This window comes from Neovison vison, chromosome 5 (assembly GCF_020171115.1).
Source record: "Neovison vison isolate M4711 chromosome 5, ASM_NN_V1, whole genome shotgun sequence".
NCBI classification, from domain to species: domain Eukaryota; kingdom Metazoa; phylum Chordata; class Mammalia; order Carnivora; family Mustelidae; genus Neogale; species Neogale vison.
This window is the reverse complement of record NC_058095.1, coordinates 86,565,441-86,586,999: the sequence shown is the minus strand read 5'-3', so window position 1 is coordinate 86,586,999 and position 21,559 is coordinate 86,565,441. Positions and strand designations below refer to the sequence as shown.

Below are 21,559 nucleotides of genomic sequence, written 5' to 3'. Positions count from 1 at the left end.
GTTAGGCTACAGCGGATGCCCCGTGGCCCCACCGCACCAGAACCTGCACCCCCTTCACCAGCGCCACGTCACCGTGCCCACCAGCGTCCCCCAGCAGCAGGTGTTTGCCCTGGCAGAGCCCAAGAGGAAGCCGTCGCTCTTCTGGCACACGTTCAACAAACTCACCCCTTTCAAGAAATGAAAACCGGAGGCCACACGTTGGCTGAGGTGTCTGTAAAGAGGAGAACCATTTCTGTTTCTCTGTGCCCAACCCAGTGCTGAGAATTTCTTTCGGGGACCGGTGAAGAGTAGAAGTCTTGGACGTGACCGAGGTGCCTCTGAAGACCCAGCTCCTCCTTGGAAGGGAGACGGAGTCATGATGCACGGCCTTGATGTCCATGAGACCACTCTGGGCCCTGTGCCAAGATGGCTGGGCCGCAGGAACCAGTGACCTGCTCTGCGGTGATGCTGAGTGGTGACCCCAGTGGGCATCACTGATGATGGGCGCACGCCCTGTTGCCGTTCCTGAGGAGGGACTCGATGACAGTGCCACTTTGGCACGTGGATTCAAAGGGGACAGTCGTGATGGGGTTGGTACAGTAGCGTCTCACAGCACGGACAAGCTGTTCCTGTCTTCACAGTATTAGGCGACTTAGCGCCTCAGTGCAGATGGCCGTGGTGTCCCCTGGTGTCCTCTGAATTGTTACCAAGTGGTAGTGCCAGCTTCCCCTGGCAAGATGCTTCCCTTACAGGCTAGAGGGATGAATCCCTTCTGGGGAACACGGTCCAGGGGACTTCAGCATCCTCAAGATGCAGCTGCTTTCCAGGGAGAAAGTGTGAAATCCTGCCACAGGGTAAACTGTCCTTAAGGCAGGTCCCTTCCTGCTGGTGTGTACAGCATGTGACTCCACGGGCAGAAGTCACACCTATGTGCACGTCGTGACCTAAGGAATTAATCAGACCTATCCATTTGCAATATAGAAACCCATTTATTTTAATTATCTGATACAAACGAAACATGCACATGCATCCGTGGAAGGACATCTCAGAGCATCCGTGCGCTTTCCCACCAGTAGTTTCTGGAGTTCCCATCAGAATAAGTAATTAAGTGACAGTGACCTGAACATTCCACCAAGAAAACACGTGGTTCAGAGTAGCCCACCTTCCTCAGGATTCGAAGCTGACTTTGTTGCATAAGCCCCAAATGGTAGTGCTAACCCCACTCTTATTAATCTGTCAGGAGGGTTCTGAAGATTCATTCTTTATTAAGAGACCTAAACAACAATACATCTAGACTCAGACATAGCAGTCTGTTCTAACGAAGGCCACATGGGCTGGTATCTGGCGATAGTAATCTCCTCATTGTCTATATCGTAAGTGTTGATGAAAATAACTTTTAAATATGTCTGGAGACAACAAGTTCTGCAAGGGAGAGGCCTTTTAAATGTACTTAGTGCACTGGACGGGGATATTGTCATCCACACTTTGGTTTTCTATGTGAGAATCCCCTTTTTGTACACTACTCAGAGTCCTGTTTTCCAGTAGGCCTGTGCTGGAGAATAAACAAACCTGTAAAGTCCTAGACAAAGGTAGAAACTGTATCTCCAAGCGTCTGGTCCCTCCTCCCTCCACCCCCACCATCCCCCCTACCCAGGGCCGGTCCCGAAGGAGGTGACATCCCACATCAAGAAGACCTGATTCTGGACATCTGGGTGGGCCTTAGAGCATTACCTGGAAATGTTGTCAGGTCTGCCCCCATGATGTGCTCAGGACGCAGGACGGCTACAAGGTGGCATTGCCCTGGGCTCCCTGATTCCCACTGTCCCAGGATAGAGGCTGCTTCTCTGAGGAAGCTTCCAGGAGGTGCTGTGGCTCCGAGTGCAAGAGCGTGCACATGCGTGCGTGTGTGTGTGTATACATGCACTTGTTTCTTTTGTGGATAGACCTCTCGATTTTAGTTGCATTTATATAACTGACCTAAAATTTTTACCAAGAACATATAATGACCTATTTTGAAAATTAACTTAAAATGCTTTTTTTGTGGACCTGTCAGCAATAACTAGGAATCTCTGTGCTAAACAGAGTTGTTTGTATATGCAACAATTTTGAATATATTTTTAATACAAGAAAATTAGGGAAGAAAGGAGAACCATTTGCTTATGTCCCATTTTCAGTGAGGAGTCAATTCAAGTAAAGAACCACTTAATGGGCTTCCATTTACTAATGTTTCCTAAGGTGCAGTGAAGTGATTTAAGTTCTGTGACCAATCCCACTGTATTTCCTATCAGAGCCCTGACTTCTGGTTGCCACCTGTCCCTCCAGGGACTCTCCAGAAATAGCAGGAAGCTTGGGCACCAGTGCCTGGACAGTGCCCAGCGCCGCCCCCGTGAGCTCCATGCAGGGTGGAGGGGTGGGGTCATTTGATCCCAACCCACCCTGAGTAGGTTCTGCTTGGCCTTCTCTGGTGATTTTGAAAAATGAGAAAAATTTTTAAGAAGGTAGAATGCCTTTTACTTCTTTTAAATCTGTTTATCTAGTTGAGTTTTATTATCAGACGCATGAGTTTAATAAAGAATAGATGGTTCAGTATTCTAATTTTAGGTTTGCCCACTTTCCTTCTTGATGTAAGTCCTGTGCTCCACTTGCAAAGAACACGAGAGAAATAAACCAAGAGCCCCCAAATGGATTTTGTATGGATTTCTTGGGAATCTTGTTTTCTCCCTTTTTCCTCATTTTAACCTCGTATTGCATAATGCAGATGCCCCCACAATACACACACACGCACTCTGTCTCTCTCTCTCTCTCTCTCACACACACACACACAAAGATAGCAAAACACTTTGACAAATCTCAATTTATTATTTATGTTTCAGAGCCTGTTGGAAGACAGTTGAAATGGCCTTGGCCTTGGGTCAAAAGCAACCTTCTCGATTTTCATCGTACCTAAAGTGCACAACCACCTTGCAATAAATCGTAAACTGTCATAAAATGGAATGTTTGTAAAATCTTAGAGAAATCGCATTCTTCGTCCTTGGCCTGCAAGTAAGCAAAAGGTTGGCAGCAATGTGCCAGAGCTTTCCTGGGGGACCCTTCTTGCTACGTTGTTTTTTTGTTTTTGTTTTCAGTAGATCTCCTCTTTTCCCCCTCGTAGATCTGATTTTGTCATTGAAAACATTTCATCCCTGTCTGCACGAATATGTTTCTGAATACGTTGTACCTTTTTATACCTAATCCAGACGAAGACCAACTCCATGCCTGTTCAGAAAATGCCCTCAATTCTACACCCTTGTTGTCTGGACACAAAGCAGAAGTGCATTTAATTCACACTTTGTATCACAATAGAAGTCTTCTGTAAAAGCCATGATTCAGTATTTATCTGCTGGAAAACTCTCCCTGCCCAAACTGCTGATATTTCTCAATACACATCAAGTTAGTTACCTAGCCAGAATAGAAGAGCCTGATTACCTGGAGTTAAGGAGAAAATTGCTGTCTTGTTATTTTACGGAGGATGGGAGAAACCGACGTGTCCCTCACAGGACAGCACTAACAAGTGTGGGTACACGTCCTTCCTATGGCTGACAGGCCAGAGATGCTGGCCACAAATCAGCTGGGTCCAACTTCTCAAAAACATTGGTCCCTATAAACTTAACTGACACATGTTCTTATTCAAATTCCACTTGACTAATGCTCTTATTCTCAGGAGGCTTGCAATGACAGTAGAGCTCAAATGGTTTTGAGAAGAGTAAGTAGCAACTCTCTGAACTTAAAAGGAAAAACCCAGAAACTTACATATTTGATGCAAATGTTTTTAGCTAGAACACACTGGACGCTTCTGTCCTTACTGAACTCCTAGACATCGACATGTGTATTTAGAAAATACTCTAACAGATTCTGTAATTTAATAATTGGTCTTTTTGTAAATAATAGCATCAGCTGCGTTTCACTTACCTATTTTGCAGCTTTTAGTAACCTTTTCCTTGAACTTAACTCAACATCAAGACAATGTTAAGTCACGTGCCAGCTTCAAAACTGATGAATTTGCTGTTGACAGCTGAAGTATGTTGTACAAGACTGCTATAACTTGACATGTATTTCTGTTGAATGAAGTTTTTGTAAAAAAAAAAAAAATTACAATGTTATTTGAATGATTTCTTGTAAATGCTGTGAATCTATATTTGTTGTTTTGTATCTGTATATTAAAGTTAATTTGCCAAACTGCTTCCAGTAATGCATCTGAGTAGTAAAATAAGACTCTCTCTATATATTTATATATATATATATATTTTTTTTTTTTTAATTTAAAAAAAAATTATGTAGAGAGCGAGTGCTTGGTGGGTTTCTGGCATTTCAAGCTCATTTCCTGTCTGGACATTGATAGATTTCCTTTCAGTAAAAATTCATCCATGGACGAGCAGGCTTAAGCCAGTAGACACGTGTGCGAGAAAGGGCGCCCAGTGAAAAAAGTCACCATGGCTTGGAGAAAGCCAAACCCAAAGTGCTAAGGCCCCCCTCTGTTCTCTAGACGGGGACAGTAGATGAACCGCACATACCTTTGTATACACTCTTCATTTCACAGCTGTTGCCCTGGTGGAGATGAGGCCACTTCACCAGGAGGTTGGCTGCTTAGCCTTTGGGGGCAGGGAACATAGAATTTCCGTCTCTAATTAACAGCTCAGAGAAGTTGAGTAAATAGCCCATTGTTTGCTGTGACTGTAATCAGGAAAGTATTCCTATGAAGGTTGCCAAGCAGCAGTCCCCATGTTTGTTTACTCTAAATGTCCACCTACTTCCCAAACTGATCTGCTCCCCCTCCTTGGGCTGCCCTGGTAGAGGGGTTGGCTCAGGGGTGAGGAGGGGAAGAGGGAGCGCTGGGAACCTGAAAGCTTGACGCTCAAGAGTGGCTTCCAGGGACCATGCCAGTGCCCTATGTTGGAAGGGGTGCAAGAGGGCAGTGGAAACTTTCTAGAAGAGCCGAGGGGGTGACGACCTCTCATGACAGCCACCTGCTCTGTGCACTGGGGAAGCAAGCTGAAATGAGTAATCCTCCGTAGGAGCATGTGGTCACAGGGAGACAGGAACATAAAGGTGTTAACATTTTCAGCATGAATTATGCAACACTAGGGGTGTGTGCAAGTTACATGGGCTTCAGCTTTCTGGGAGCCGAGTCCTCTCATCTGGTGTCAGGGATGGCAGGTGGCCCGGGAGGCGAGGCCCGAGTAGCATCTCGGAGGAGTAACCCAGCACGGCAGGGCCCCTGGGTGTGTTGCTTGAATTCACGTGCTACAGTTGTGTGAGAAGCCTCCGTGGTGGAAGTTGGATCCCGAAGACTCTGCCAACCAGGATGAGATGCTGGGGTTTCATTGTGTAGGGAAAGAATTGAAGGCAAGGGAAGTTGTGGCCAAATTTGCCCCAGAGCTCCTGCCAGTGGCAGAAGAAAGCGTGGATTTAAAACCAGGGCAGGAGACAACTGGGGAGATGGTGTCCAGCAAAGAGACCGTGGGAAGGGAGGGGAGGCTGGATGCAAAGGCTGCTCAGCCACGGCCACAGCCTTTGGGAGGAGATGTGGTACCCAAGTTCTGCCCTGGGGATGATGCTGGGGTTGATGGCCAGCTGCTGGCACCATCCACGGATCCAGAAAAGAATAGCAGGGACGGCGGGCCCTGTGTGACGGTCTGGTCCCACCTGTGCGGAGTGCAATGCCATGTGCAGCCCCAGGGAGAGGTAGGAGTGGGAGAGGCAGGTGGAAAGGAAGCAGAGAGCAGACGGGCAAAGGAGAGGATCCACCTGGGAACGACCCCAGAGAGCGACCAGGCAGAGGAAGGCAACAGGGAAGAAGCTGGGGATGGAGAAGGAGGAAGATAAGGATGGCGTGGGCAGGGGAGGACAGCAAAAGTAGAAAGGAAGAATTGTCTGCTGCTGTTCCCTCCCGCTGAGGAAGGACTGAGGGTGTCTGGGTGCTTCAGGGATCAAGAGTCTAGTGGAAGAGAAACCAGCTCTGCTAAGGTCACTGAATTAAATCCTGCCACTTCCCTGTGACGTGGGACTGCTTCGCCTGCGGGCCAGATGAGGACATGGAGGCATGGCAAGTAGAGAGGTGTCTCCTCTGTTCAGTGGGACTTGCCCTACACCCGCATACCCCATTCTCTGTGTGGCCTCTGCAACCCAACTAGGTTCTCTGAGTTGGTTCTCAATATAGTGTTGAGTACATTTGTCCTCCTGATGCTATTTTTAAGATCCATGTTCACAGACTCTGATCGGGAAAAATTAAAAATTGTTACAAGGCATAAAAAAAAAAATCACATCATACTCCCCTCAGTGGTAGATGGTGTGTGTGTACGTGTGTAGAGATGAGCATGAAATTCTGTTACATAAGTGTCTAAAATCAAAGGACCTCCACAGAAGTGTGTGAGAGACAGTTAAATGATGTCTGTCCCAATGGTCTAGAATTCAGATAACCTGTTTGTCTTCAGTTTTGTCCTGTTGGCCCATGATGCGCCCAAGGTTAGCAGGAAAGCTGCTCAAGCAAAGGCACAAACATCATTTTCCGGGAAGACACCTGCTGTGTGGATTCCTTCTTCCAGAATACTCGAAAGTGTACCCTGCTTTCTCTCTTTTTGGAGAAAGACGGAGGGGAAAGGAGCTAAGTTTTCTGAACTGGTAACGGTAGAAGATGCTACCAGATTCCAGTGTGGCTGCAATTTTTGAAGTTCTTCCAAGACCTCTTGTGCCTTACTCTGTTCCCTCCCCTTCCTGCTGTTTTGCAGATAGACCCACTAGGGAATTGTGTGGCAGGAAGACGTGGTTCTATTTAGTTAGCCCTTGATTTCTGGTCTGTGCCGCACCTGGGTGCAGCCTGCAGCCCCGGGGGTCAGGTAAGTGCACTAAGGAAACAACTTCTTTAAATTCAGTTTCAGGCATCAGAGTCCGAAAACGGCTCTCACATTTCTGGTGTGTGATGATCCTGCTTAATTATTTGCAAAATAGGCAGATTCTACAGAGCTATGGGTAGGCAAGGAGCAAGCTGTTCTCAAAATTCATTCTTGAGGAAGAGGGTGGACAGGAGATAAAAGCAGATTTTGAAGTTCTTCTGCGGGAACACTGCAGACTGGCTGGGAGCTTTCTTGACGCTGTCGAAGAAATGGTAAGAGTAGCAGACTTCGAGGGAGCTTTCTAGAGAAGCTGGCAGATTCTTTGGCACAAATGGCAGTGTGTACATTTTTATATTTATGACTATACTAATTTACAAGGCGTAGCTTAAAAACGAGCCCCTCCACGAATGTTGAAGAAGAAATACATGGGTAAGATGGGTAGGGCGTGTGGAAGAAAACGTACTCAATGGGGAAACAACTTGCGATGTTTAGATCCTTAAACTGTCGAATCTGGGAGGGATGCTAGGGCTTATTCCAGCCCTTGAATTCGAGGCACAGAGGCAGAGGCTCAGAGGCTGGGAGACCCACTACAGCTCAGCTGGCCTCTGGCAGGTTTTTTAGTGAATGAAGTAACCTTTTATCAAGAAATTCAGTAGTGAGGGAGCCATCTAGGTCAAGCATAGGAGAAACAACCAGAAATCAGAAGTTAACTAAATAAGGACCTATCGGGGGACGGTGGGGTGGAGGTTGTCTAACTCCAAAGCCCTTGCGGTCTGTGCGCCTCTGCCCCGAACCCTGTCGGCATGTCAGGTTTATGAGATCACAGCAGAAGGCCAGGGTCTTTTGTCCCATGAACTTGACGTTCAGCAGAGGGATTGCCTCTGTTCTCTATGATTCACAGGCTTATATGGATCTGTCTGAGGCAGGGACTGTTCTCCGTTTTAATCTGTTGCCTGAAGGGCTGTATATGGAGGGAGTGCTGGCTAGTCTGACGACTGGGCTGACTGCCCAAGTCCACAAACCTCCCTCCCTTTGGATGAGCGCTCAAACCTTTGACAGCAGGAGCCTTGTGTTAGTCAAGATGTGGCCTTAGCAGCAGGGAAAAGAGACTCCAAATCACAACGGCTCAAGCAAGTTTGTATTATACTTCTCTTTCTTACTTTTCTTTCTTTCTTTTTTTTTTTTAAGATTTTATTTATTTAGAAAAAAAGAGCACAAGCAGGGAGAGCGGCGGAGGTAGAGGGAGAAGCAGGCTCCCCGCTGAGCAGGAACTCTGACACGGGCTCAATCCCAGGACCCCAGGATCATGACTGAGCCAAAGCAGAAAAGCAGACACTTAACTGAATGAGCCAGCCAGGTGCCCCTCGACTTCTCTCTCATGTCAGGGATGGGCTGGTAGGTGAGGTCTGGTCTGTGCTATCATCAGTCACTAGAACTTTTCTATCCCTAAAGCGTTGGCCTCCTTCAAGGAGTCCAAGATGTCTCAGCTATGCCCAGTCCAGCCATGGGAAGGGGAAAGGCACCCAGGGAGGGGACAGCCCTTCCCTTTAAGGCTGTGGTCCTTACACAGATGCCTCTTGTTCAGTTCCCACTGCCCCAAATCTAGTTTCTATTTTATTTTTTTTTTAAGATTTCATTTATTTATTTGAGAGAGAGAGAGCACAAGCAGGGGGAGCGGCAGAGGTAGAAGGAGAAGCAGACTTCCTGCCAAATAAGGAACCCCATATGGGGCTCGATCCCAGGACTCTGGGATCATGACCTAAGCCGAAGGCAGACGCTTAAACGACTAAGCCACCCAGGGGCCCCACATCTAGTTTCACTGTATTACCTGGGCTGCCGCAAGGGAGGCTGGGAAGTGTCCACTATGGGCAGCCACATGCCACCTGAAATTTCTATTACCAGGAGCAAGGAGAGGAGAGGCGTTGGAAAAACTAGCAATCTCCACCAAAGGCACTGACACGGATTAGAATGAACACCCAGTCACATCCCCAAGTGATGCTTTGTACCCAGCTGGAGCCAGGATATTTCTTTCAAAAGCTCTTTTTCTCTCTTTCTTTTTAAATCATTCCACAAATATTTGCCTGTGATGTACTGAAAATAAGCAAGTGAAAAGATGCTGTTGCTATCTTCAAAATGCTAATAACATAGCATGGCACCAAATAAGTGATCCCAGTGTAGTGTAGCGTGGAGAACAGATGGGGGTGATCCAACTAAGAGAAGAGGGAGGGGGAGGGAGAGAAGGAAGGTGGGGCTTCCTAGCTCCAGTGCATTCTGGGGCAACACCAGACCTAGCAGTTAAAGGCTGAGTGTATCAACTGTACTTGAACTAATGAAACTGAGGATCCAATTCATGGCTTTGTGAGACCACAAATGTACCTTTTTATTTAATTTAATTTATTTATTTTTAAAGATTTTATTTATTTATTTGCCAGACAGAGAGGGGGTGGGGAAGCAGGCTCCCTGCTGAGCAAAGAGCCCGATGTGGGACTCGATCCCAGGACCCTGGGATCATGACCAGAGCTGAAGGCAGAGGCTTTAACCCACTGAGCCACCCAGGCACACTGTACCTTTTTATTTTTATGGGTAACGTATTAATACAATGTTTACTATACACCTTCCTGGTGCAAGCCCTCATGTCCCTCTTCTCAGTTTTCTTATTAGAGACAGTGCCATTACTCATCTCACTACATATTTGGGAGCAAAGCATATTCAGTTATTCAAAATCATTTACTGAAGTTTGCCTTAATGCCAGGCACACGGTATAAGCAAATATACAAAACTAGAGAAAGAAATTGCAGAAGGATAAATGCTTGTTTTTATCTTGGTTCTTCTCCAGCTGGAGGACAAAATGGAGTTTTATCTTAATTTGACACCTTTATGATCTTGTGATCTTTGTATTTTTGGAATAATTGTAGTACACATTATTTTAAAAGTTAAAAAGGAAAGATTTGGACCCTTGGGCAGAGGTTGGTCTGTGGCATTTCAATTTGACTACTACCGGTCACTTCTGAGTTAAACAGAAGAGGATGGTGGAGATTATTTATGGAATTTGGCTCTAAGAAAACAACTCAATTTCCTGAGATGGCGTAAGTTTGTGACTTCAAAGGGAAACATCTGTATTTCCTTTTCCAAAAGTACTTTATTTGCATCAAAATGGACCCTGTGATATTTTGGTGCTTCCATAAGATGGCGACATAATCCTTCAGATAACAAGTCTTGCTGGTTTTAAAAATATAGATCTAGAAATATTGTAATAGACACGGTAAAAAAGCATTTTTTTTTAAAAAGAAAAATTCTCATAACCCCACCATTCTAAAACAACCATGTTTACTTGGGTATGCGTGCTTCTAGTTTTTGTCACTATGCATACATAATTACACTCATCATGTGCACGGCATTTTTTTTTTTAAGATTTTATTTATATGTCAGAGAGCGTGCACGCACAAACAGGGGAGCAGCAGGCAGAGGGAGAAGCGGGCTCCCCGCTAAGCAAGTAGCCTGAGGCAGGACTCGATCCCTGAACCCTGGGATCATGACCTGAGCCGAAGATAGACACTTAACCAAAACTGAGCCACCCAGGCACGCGTGCATGGCATTTTAGTCTCCTTTTTGAAAATTTAGCACAATGTAGATTTTTTACCTGTTTCTACGTGCACTACATACTTATTACAGTGGTTACATAATATTCTACCTATGAACCACTTAGGGTCACACGTTATGTGGTATACGTTTTTTCACTATTACAGATAATGCTGTGCTTAATATCTTCGGCACATAAATTTTGGATTATTAAGAATTTTCGGGATGAGATCACCGTGTTTAAGATGACTTTTCTCTTTAGCTTTCCAAAGGACTGGACAGAGGTCCTTTGCCTTCAGCACTGTATGAGAGTCCAGGTTCTGACCTGCTGCCCTAGCCTCGTGTCATTGTTTTTCTACGTTCTAACTTATACCTGCCACCACACATTCATTTCATTCGATACATATTTATCAACACATGGGCCTATGCTTAATACCGAGTACTGGGAATACAGTAAGGAGGAAAGCACAGGCAGATGGAGAGCCAGATTTTTAGTCCATGAGCAGAGATGTAAGCCCCACAACAGTTCCACGAAAGGGATGCGGTGCCCCTTCCTGGGGAGGAAGGGTCCCCTGAGTCCCTGTGCACACTAGCCTGGGACCTCGGTGCCCCTTCCTGGGGAGATTTGATGTTATCGAGAGGGGCCCCTGAGTCCCTGTGCACACTAGCCTGGGACCTCGCTGCGTGCTCCCTTTGCCTAGGACACTTGGTCTGGTGAGCTGCTCCGCTTCTTCAGGTCTCACTGCAAACTCACCACCAGCTTTGCCTCTGCTCCTGACAGGGCTGGAAAGCAAATCGAGAGCTCGCAGGAGGACGTGGGGGTGCTTCACGAGCGGGGTGTCCTGTGCTGCGTGGGCCCTTCTCAGTGGACTGCCGCAGAAGCAAAACCTTAACTCGAAGAATACGTCTGATCATAGTAGGACCGCTCGGAACGCGTTACTATGTTTCATTCCATTTTATATGGGGTTTTTTTTTGTGGTAAAATAGACGTGACATACAATTTACTACTTTAGCCACTTTTAAGTGTCAGAAATTCGCATTGTTCAGCTGTCCCCACCCTCCACTTTTGGAACTTTTCCATCTTCCCAAACTGAACACTAGCTCCCACTCCCTGCCCCTCCCCCCGCAGCTGCTGGCCACCAGCATTCTACGTTCTGTCTCCGTGAATGTGACGGCTCTGGGGGCCTCATAGAGTGGAATCTTACAGCACTGGGCCTTTTGGTTCTGGCTGATTTCACTTAGCCTAAAGTCTTTAAGGTTCATCCATGTTGTAGGATGTGTCAGAATTTCCCTCCTTTTTAAGGCTGAGTAATGTTCCGCCATCTGTGTACATCACATTTGTTCAACCAGTCATGTGACAGTGGACATGGGGGTGTTTCCACCTTCGGGCTATTGTGAATAAGGTGGCTATGAACACGTGTGTACACGTATCTGCTGGAGTCTCTCCTTTCAATTATTTTGCACATCTACCTAGAAGTGGGATCAAATGCTAATTGTTTGCTTTCCTATTGAGAATGTGTTTTGGGGTGCCTGGATGGCTCAGCTGGTTAAGTGTGTGCCTTCAGTTCAGGGTCCTGGGATCGAGCCCTGCATCGGGCTCCCTGCACAGCGGGAAGCCTGCCTCTCTCTCTCCCACTCCCCCAGCTTGTGTTCCCTCTTTCATTGTCTCTCTCTGTCAAACAAATAAATTAAATCTTTAAGAAAAGAAAATGTCCTTTCATGCACATTGGGATCAAATTTGATCTTATAGCAGCCTTGTGAGACAAGTGTTAATCTCTTCTCTGGCTCTGAAAAATGGTTTACCCAAAGTGGAGTGATACATGGAACTATCTGACCTGGAACTTGGCTTTCTCCTTGATCATCACCATTAAAAGTGGTCCAGGTCACATGTGTTCCTTCCAAGAACAATGGCCTTCTTCTTCATTTTTTTTTTTTTAAGATTTTATTTATTTATTAGAGAGTACAAACAGTGGGGGAGAGGCAAAGGGAGAAGCAGACTCCCTGGTGAGCAGGGAGCCTGACACAAGGCTCGATCCCTGGACCCGGGACCCTGACCTGAGCCAAAGGCAGATGCTGAACAGGCTCAGCTACCCAGGTGCCCCAAGCAGTGGCCTTCTGATTGCAAGCAGCTTTGTCTGCTACCAGCTCCTGCCCTTATCTGCCCTGACCATTCTGTCCAAGGTTGACCAGGGCTGGGTCCGGGTCCCATGGCAAGGAAGAGGGGCTGTGTCTGTGTACCCAGCAACAAAGGCTTCTCCTTTTGGTATGTGTTTCTCTTTTGCAGTTCAGCTCCAGCATCTGAACCATGAGGATCTGGTGGCTCCTGCTTGTCACTGGAATCTGCACAAGAAACATGAACTCGCAGGACACATGCAGGCAAGGGCACCCTGGCATCCCTGGGAATCCTGGTCACAATGGTTTGCCTGGGAGAGACGGACGAGATGGAGCAAAGGGCGACAAGGGCGAGGCAGGTACTCAACATCTGGTACTTCAGCTGCCCTTCCGTTTACCCTTCTGTTTCTCTTAGATCTTTGTTCATTCATCACGAGCGTAGCCATCACCTGCCCGATCCCTCCTCCTTCATTCGTGCACCCCTTGCCCAGAAAGCAGGGGCTGGGAGCCTGCTCCAGGTCAGATTCTGGGCAACAGTGCAGGACCAGACCAACAGGGCTTCCCCTCCATGGATGTTCTCGTCTGGGGGGGACAACAGTTAGCCATCACCTCTGATACTACAGGCCATCCTCAGAAGTATATGATGTTGTAGATCTTTCTGCCTCAGATTGCAGTTATGGTGGGTCTTTGGCACACGGGGCCTATAGAGAAATCTGATTGCTAAACGTTTAGCAGAGAGTGCCCGGCTGCAGGGCAGGGGAGAGTTATTGCCTTGCCACATAGTGAGGTAGGTGACGTGGAGTGACAGAGAATACAAAAAGATGGTAACTGAAACCACACAGCGGTACTCAGTTGTGTATGTCCTCTGTTGGAGCCCGTCCCAGGGTTTGGGGATTTGGCGACAGGATCCAGCCTGTAGGGAGGAGATCTGCAAAAGCCAGGCTATGTGAGCGGTTTCCATAACACCAACTAATAGGCTTGGTTCTTGAATGGAGTTCTTGAGCCTGGGTCTGACCATAGGGTCACCTAGCTGAGACATGACCATAGGGTCACCTAGCTGAGACATAAGCAGACTGATCTATCTGGGTGCAGGGAGAAAACATCAAAACTATTGACACTTTTTCATTTTTTAAAAAAGATTTATTTATTTGAGAGAGAGAGAGAGCATGAGTTGGTGGAGGAGGACTAGAGGAGAGGGACAGAGAATCTCAAGTAGACTCCCCGCTGAATGTGGAGGCTGACATGGGGTTCAATTCCAGGACCCTGAGATCATGACCTGAGCCAAAATCAAGAGTCAGACACTTAACTGATTGAGGTACCCTGGTACCCCTACTATTGACATTTTAAAAGATAAATTAACATGAAGAAAAAAAGAGCTTTAAAAATATTGGGGTGCCTGGGTGGCTCAGCTGTTAAGCATCTGCCTTTGGATCACGTCATGATCCCAGGGTCTTGAGGTGGAGCCTGCATCAGGCTCCCTGCTCAGCGGGAAGCCTGTTCTTCCTCTCCCACTCCCCCTGCTGGTGTTCTTTCTCTGTTAAATAAATACATAAATAAAATCTTCAAAAAAAAATTTAAGATGTGAATTGACTTGGGTGGCTTCAGTTGGTCCCTTTGCAGATGGACCTCTACCATTTGAGGCCTGAAATGTGTCCCCCTAGGAGGAGGGGGAGTCTTCACACGCTCATTATCCAACAGTGTACTGTGGTGTACTGTGGTTACGACCCAGCCCAAGGGATTTTCAAATTGTCCTATCAAACTATCATAAACAGATGGGTGCCTAAAATGCTTCTGCAGAAAAATAAAAAATTGGAGATTGACTTGATAATGCAAACATGAAAGAATCCCACGAAAATAGAAGAGCTGTCATCTGTCTTCTTAGTGTGAACTCTTCAACTGTAAGTGAGTAGGAGAAAACAGTGATGAACTAATCAGATCTGACAAGAAGTCTGATGAAAACCTAGAAATTTTTAGGACTTTGGACATATGAATTTATATTTACATTCATTAAAATGAACCTTATCCTCATTGTAAACTTTAAAATGAGATGTCAGTTATTAATAGAAGCACCCCCAATTAATTAGACATTTCAGGACTCTGTGTGGAATGTGACCACAAACCACTGTCATTTTTCCTTGGCAATACGTTATAGTATGAAAACTTCACTAAACTTGATGGTGAACATTTAGAAGCCTTTTTGATATTTCATAATCATATCAGAAGATTAGATATTCCTCTGACTATATTAACAGTAGTTGAAATAATACACAGAAAGAAAGTTCAGGACGGACTAAGATTAATGCTTTGCCAGAAAATACTGTTGGCATATGGATTTTTAAAAAGTCTTTGTTAAGATCTGGAGAAATGAGTCTTAGAACAAATTACTTACAGGAAGTCCACTCTATAGATGAATGAAAGACTAGGTGTTTCTAAGTGTTTCCCAGTTTTTGGCATCTGGTGTTCCAAGGACTTTGTTGGGGGGCTAGATGAAGCAGGTGATCACCAACCATCTCTCTAACCACTGCCTTTCAGTCTGCTCTGTGGGGTCTCCAATGGGGAATATGTCCAGTGAGTCCATGCCACTTTTTAGAGTGGCAATAGTTCAGTCCCATTTCTGGGTAGTAACAAGCCCAGTCCAAGTTAATGGCAAAATCTCAATGTCAATGAAATCCATTCTTTCACCATCCCACTGGGACCATAGTGTGCATGTGTGTGTGATGTGGGTGCACACGTGTGATGTGGGTACATACGTGTGGGTATAATGTGTGTGTACAGACACAGGATACAACTCTGACTTCATGACTCCTTCATCTTTTGCCTCCAGTCTCCTTCCTTACAGCAAGGACTGCCTTTGACTCTAGAGATGTTGACCTATAACATGGGAAGTCAGACCTCAGCCTGCTCTGAGCTTAAAACTCATGTGTAGTAGGCAAAACCTCACTCACCAGAGGTTCCCAATAGCATCTGCCATGCCACCTTGATCAGTGAGGTTTACCACCATTCTAAGGTGCTGGAGAGATCCTTCCAGAATCCTCCGTTTCATCCCAAATAGTGCCAGGTAACTGTAGTCATCCATGTTTTCATAGGAGGCTAGTGAACCTTCCATTCCATTCTATGCAAGAGAGATAGAAAAAGAGAAGTGAGAAGGCCACCCGGTGCCTTCAATGGTCAGTCACTATCTGAGTTCCCCTCACAAGAGAAAGACGTAATTGTGATCCTCTGTGCACATACTCCCTTCCTGTCCTGCCATCTCAGAGCTGGGTCCTTGGGAGATCCACCTAGCGCATTTCATAGTTCACTTTTTGTACACAACTCCGCACCCCTGGTGCTCAGTCATGTGTGCCTCTCTCCATCTGCACTTCTGAGAGGGGCAGTGTGTGTGTTAGGGCTGGGCACACACCCAGGATTCTCCAGTCTATACTCATGATGGAGACCACTGTCTAGGAAAGGTGGAATTAGAACCTGAATTCTTGTTTGTTTTCTTCTCTTCCGCCTAGGAGAACCAGGCCATCCTGGTGGTCCGGGGAAGGATGGAATGGCTGGAGAGAAAGGAGAACGAGGTCAGAAGTTGTGTTCATCTTACCATGCTCTAATTCCAGCCATCGATGACTGAATAACCATTTGGTGCTCACCTAGGACAAGTCCTTTTCTAGGCTCTGAGGACGATCCAACAATAAGGGCAAGGTTGCTCTTGCTCTCTAGAATCTCAATTCTTTTTCTGTAAAGGGCCAGATCATAAGTAATCTCAACTTTGCTGACATAGGGTCTTGGTCACAACTGCTATGTAAAGTAGCCACAGATACTTAAGTAGTATGTGGGGCTGTGTTCCAGTGAAACTCTATGAAAACGAAAAAATGAATTTTATATAATTTTCATGTAGTGCCAAATATTATTTGCGACCACTTAAAAATGCAAACCATTCTTAGCTTGTGGGCCACATAAACAGGTGGGAGGCTGGATTTGGTTCAAGGGACGTTGTTCACTAAAGCCCAGTTCAGTGGATGAACATTGAGGAGTGACATTAAATTCTGACTCAGTGCTTCTGGCAAGACTGCATGGAGAAGGTGGCGCTGGAACTGGGCCCTGGGGGGTAAGGAGGGCTCTGGTGGTTTTGACTAATGGGGAGAGAGAAGTTACAACAGCAAACACAAATAATGTTCACTTTGTGCTAGGTTGTTCTAAGTGCTTTTCACGTATTGACTCAATACGACAGCCTGTACATGAGGTAGTATCATTATCCCAATTTTACAGAGGAGGAAACAGAGGGCTAGGTGGCTAATCAGCTTGCCTAATGTCCCATTGTGCCTACGTGGAGGAGGCATTTAACTCTGGCATTTAACTCCAGACTCCGTGCTCATAACCACTGCTCTCCAGTCGGGGAGGAGGAGATAGGGAAGCACCAAGAATGTATGCACAGTGGGGACCAGGGTCATGCAGTCAGTACAGTGGACAGGCTGGCCTGGCCAGCAGAGAGCAGTGACTCCCACACTTGAGGAGGACTTTATTCTGTGCTCACTCCCATGAGGAGTTTTGTAAAGGATGTCAAAGAAGTAGGGTGAATTTAGTTAGCCAAAAGCAGCCTGAGTTCATCTGCCTTTGGACATTCTTCCCCCTTCCAAAGACAACATTCTCAAGGATCTACATCGTTTAGTAGTCTGAGTAGTATACTGGGATGGTAGAGATCTGTGATTTCTAATACAAACCCCAACACTAACACAGTCGACAGGAGTCAGTTATTTTGCGTATATGCACGTGTGTGTGTGTGTGTGTGTGTGTGTGTGTGTGTGTGCTGTGCACTCATTTTAGGAGTAAATTAACGTTCAGACCCTGAGCAGCTACTGAACCCGGGCCCTGCTTTATTTCATTCATATGCTCAACAATGGCAAAGCCAAAGTTGGTTTTATAAGTTGATGTTTCACAAATCATCTTTTCCTTTTTTCTTTCTTTTTCCATCTAGGAGCAGATGGAAAAGTTGAAGCCAAAGGCGTCAAAGGCGATCAAGGCTCACGGGGACCCCCGGGGAAACATGGGCCAAAGGGATTTGTTGGTCCCATGGGAGAGAAAGGTCTCAGGGGAGAGACTGGCCCTCAAGGGCAAAAGGGGGATAAAGGCAATGTGGGGCCCACTGGTCCAGAAGGGCTAAAGGGCAGCACTGGGCCTTTGGGCCCAATGGGTCTACCTGGCCCCGTGGGCCCCATTGGGAAGCCTGGCCCCAAGGGAGATGCTGGGCCCTTGGGACCCCAGGGAGATCCAGGAGTCCGGGGAATGAGAGGCTGGAAAGGGGACCGAGGCGAGAAAGGGAAAATTGGTGAGACTCCAGTCTTGCCCAAGAGTGCTTTCACGGTGGGGCTCACGGTGCTAAGCAAGTTTCCTAGTTCAGATGTGCCCATTAAATTTGATAAGATCCTGTATAATGAGTTCAGTCATTACAACGTGGCCACGGGGAAGTTCATTTGCCACATTGCCGGCGTCTATTACTTCACCTACCACATCACCGTTTTCTCCAGGAACGTTCAGGTATCTTTGGTCAAAAATGGGGTGAAGATACTGAACACCAAGGACGGCTACATGAGCTCTGAGGACCAGGCATCGGGCGGCCTGGTGCTGCCACTGAAGCTGGGGGACGAGGTGTGGCTGCAGGTCACGGGCGGGGAGAGGTTCAATGGCTTGTTCGCAGATGAGGACGACGACACGACCTTCACAGGCTTCCTTCTATTCGGCAGCCAGTGACGGGGAGACGTGTAGGATCTGCCCCCCTGCCCCCCCTCGGAGCTGGCTTGGTGAACAGGTTCTCAGATGGCTCTGCTCTGCGACCCACTCTGATTACTGTAATCGTCATAGGGAGACAACAATAGGAAAGTTATCCTTAAAGCCGATTTTATGTGACTTACATTGCTGTTTCCAAGAGTAAATTTAAAAATGCTTGCACTGGGGCGCCTGGCAGGCTCAGTCGGGGGAACCTGTGGAACTCAGGGTTGGGAGTTCCAGCCCCATGGTGGGTATAGAGATTAATTAAAAATAAAATCTGGGGGCGCCTGGCTGGCTCAATCAGTAGAGCATGCCACTCTTGATTTTGGGGTCATGATCTGGAGCCCTACATTGGGTGTGGAGATTACTTTAAAAAAAATCATATAAATAAATAAATGAAATCTTAAAGAATGCTTGCCCTGTCTATTATAAGTTACATATGATTTTCCATCGTTTCTTTTACTGGAAGAGTGCTTTGCATATACATTTCTTATAGGACTCAGGTTCTGATGTCATTTTAGTGCTTGGAGGAACCATATCAGGACTTAGCCCTCATCTGAATTTCTGAGGATACTGGGAGAAAGAAGAGGGAAGTGTTCATATGTTCATTCCATTTCATAACTAATAAGAGTTGTAAGCAGGTGACAAGGAGACATCCCAGAGAGCCATGGAACACTTTGCTTGTTTTATAACCTAGGTTTTTTTACCACCATTCAGTTCAAAAATAGTTGTTTATGAGACCATTTGCCAGACTTGAACCTGTGCTCAGTTCCTGGGACAGCTGTAACAAAGTACCACAAACTGGGGAGTTTAAAACAACAGCAAGTGATTGTCTCACAGGGCTGGAGGCTAGAAGTCTAAAATCAAGGTGTCAGCACAGCCTCCCTCTGAAGCCTTCGAGGAGGGTTCTACCTTGCTGCTTCCAGCTTCGGGTGGACCCAGCATGCCCTGGCTTGTGGAATCCTCCAGCTCTCCCCCCATCCTCACATAGCCACCTTCCCTCCTTGTCTGCTTGTGTGCAAACATCCCTCTCTGATAAGGACACCCGTCATTTGGAATAGGGGCCATCCTAATCTACTGTGACCTTATCTTAACCTGATTACACCTATAAAGACCCCGAGTCCAAATAAAGTCACATTCATAGATACCAAGGCTTAGGACATCAACATACCTATTTGGGAGACAAGTTCAACCTGTAATAGACTGCTCTGGTTCCCCACAAATTCTTGATATTCCCCAGTGCCAAATACACTCTCCTTAACCCACATGCATCAACATCAATGCTAAGTCTAAGAATGTCATCTAAAAATCAACCAACTTAAAGTCCTCAGTCTCTTCATCTAAATCCTCGATGTCAGTTGTAAGGAAGATCTATTGTGTGACCCATCCTGGGGCAAAATCCCTCTCCCTCTGTGAACCTGCAAAACCAGACACATTATTTGCTTCCAAAATACAAGGGGGTGGTGGGGGGAAAGGGCACAGAATAGACAGTCCCATTCCCAAAGAGAGAAAAAAGAAGGAAGAAAGGGATCACAGGTCCCAAAGGAAACCAAAATCCAGCAAGGTGAATTCCATTAGCTGTTTTTCACTGTTTACCTTATAAACAATCTTTTAAAGACTTTATTTATTTATTTGATAGAGAGGGAGAGAGAGAAAGGGAGAACACAAGCAGGGGGAGTGGAGAGGGAGAGCGGGCTTCCGTTGAGCAGGGAGCCCGGTGCGGATGCCAATGCCAGGCTCGATCCCATATTCTGGGATCATGACCTGATCCAAAGGCAGACACTTAAAGACTGAGCCACCTGGGTGGCTCATTTCAATTTTAAATTTTTTAAAGGAGTTACGCAAAAGGAAGTTGTTACTGGACAGAGGTTACTGGATAGAGACCCCAAGCAGTAACAGAGGAAAGTGGAGGGTGGAGATGGATTTACTAAGAAAGTGGGGTGGAAAGAAACTTGCCTTTTAGGCCACAGCGGATGGTTCTTGTTCAAACATGTACCATCCACTTCCCTCTCGTCTGGTCAAAGCATCCTGGTGTGCACTCTCAAACAAGTCTTTTTTTTAATTAAATTTTTAAATTTTTTAATAAACATATAATGTATTATTAGTCTGTGAATCGCCAGGTTTACCCACTTCACAGCACACACATAGCACATACCCTCCCCAATGTCAGGCAAGTCTTTCAAACAGTGTAGACTCCACACTCTGCAGTGGACACAAGACTCAGCCCTGGCTAATAAGAACAGCACCTTCTTCTGGCCACAGTGACTGTTTCCAAAAGGGAGCCCGATCCAATCAGAGCCAATGAGATTCCATCTGCCACTTTGGAAGGCCGACTGGTAAGGGAGTCAAGATCTTCAGGTGAAGCTAGAATTTCAGCTGCCTGCATTTAGCTCATCTGCAGCGCCCCCACACAAAATCAAACAGGGCTGGAGACAGCCCAGGTCTAATGACAGTGTTGAGACCCCTCTGCCCAGCTGTCCCTGAAGGCAGAGATACCTCTGGACTATTGTGTTGCATGAGCCAGTCTGATGCAGGGCTTTTGTCTCAAAGAATATTAAGTAGTCTACGGCCCAAGGAGAGGGGCAGCATGATTGTAGTGGAAGAAGCCCAAGACTAAGAGTTGAGGTGTATGGTTTGTTGGTCCAGCCACAACAAAGGAATTTGAAGTGGGTACATTATTCAACTTTTCTTTTTCCTTTTCTTTTTTTTTTTTTTAAAGATTTTATTTATTTACTTGACAGACAAAGATCACAAGTAGGCAGAGAGAGAGAGAGAGAGGAGGAAGCAGGCTCTCCGCCGAGCGGAGATCACGACCAGGACGCCGAGATCACGACCCGAGCCGAAGGCAGAGGCTTCAACCCACTGAGCCACCCAGGCGCCCTGTGCCCCAGTCTCCTAGGGCACAGCAGTGCTGGAATGGAAGAATTTCATATGGTCCCAGGCCTCTAAAATGCTGAAAGGATTACATCAGTTAGTATACTTTCTATTAATTAAGAGCAACTAATAAAGAAGCAAAACAATGCGAGCTCAGTGCACATTCAAGCTACACTATTTTCTAAATCACAGCCTGGGGCCAGTTTGTCTGATAGGGTGTGCCTCTAGAAATTGGGACTTAAAGCCATTCTCTCTGTACTCCTACTGAATCAACATAGCTGTGATGATATCTTCATTCCCTGGGAAAAATGGGACTTTCGTGCAGGCAGCACTGCTCTAAGTGAAATACTGAAAAACTACTTGGTGGTTATGGAAAATCTTGGAATTATACAGAATGA

At 46.3% G+C, this 21,559-nt stretch overlaps 2 protein-coding genes across 7 annotated transcripts in view; both read left to right on the top strand.

Moving 5' to 3' along the window:
* The window catches only part of SPATA13 (spermatogenesis associated 13), a 149,886-nt gene extending 145,679 nt beyond the window's left edge, over positions 1-4,207 (top strand). For 4 of the 6 annotated variants that reach the window (XM_044249424.1, XM_044249423.1, XM_044249425.1 and 1 more), the window contains one exon: positions 6-4,207. In XM_044249424.1, coding sequence (XP_044105359.1) covers positions 6-181 — 176 coding nt within the window. In that variant the 3' untranslated portion in view covers positions 182-4,207. Of the gene's footprint in view, position 1 lies in introns of all 6 variants that reach the window. The other 2 variants (XM_044249422.1, XM_044249427.1) reach the window with 2 other exon arrangements.
* A 7,043-nt stretch (positions 4,208-11,250) lies between these two features.
* LOC122907816 (complement C1q and tumor necrosis factor-related protein 9A) lies at positions 11,251-18,269 on the top strand. Its single transcript, XM_044250645.1, has 4 exons — positions 11,251-11,343; positions 12,712-12,898; positions 16,037-16,099; positions 17,497-18,269. The coding sequence occupies exons 2-4, from the start codon at positions 12,733-12,735 to the stop codon at positions 18,267-18,269; spliced, it is 1,002 nt and encodes a 333-aa protein (XP_044106580.1). The 5' UTR covers positions 11,251-11,343; positions 12,712-12,732.
* Positions 18,270-21,559: the final 3,290 nt, after the last annotated feature.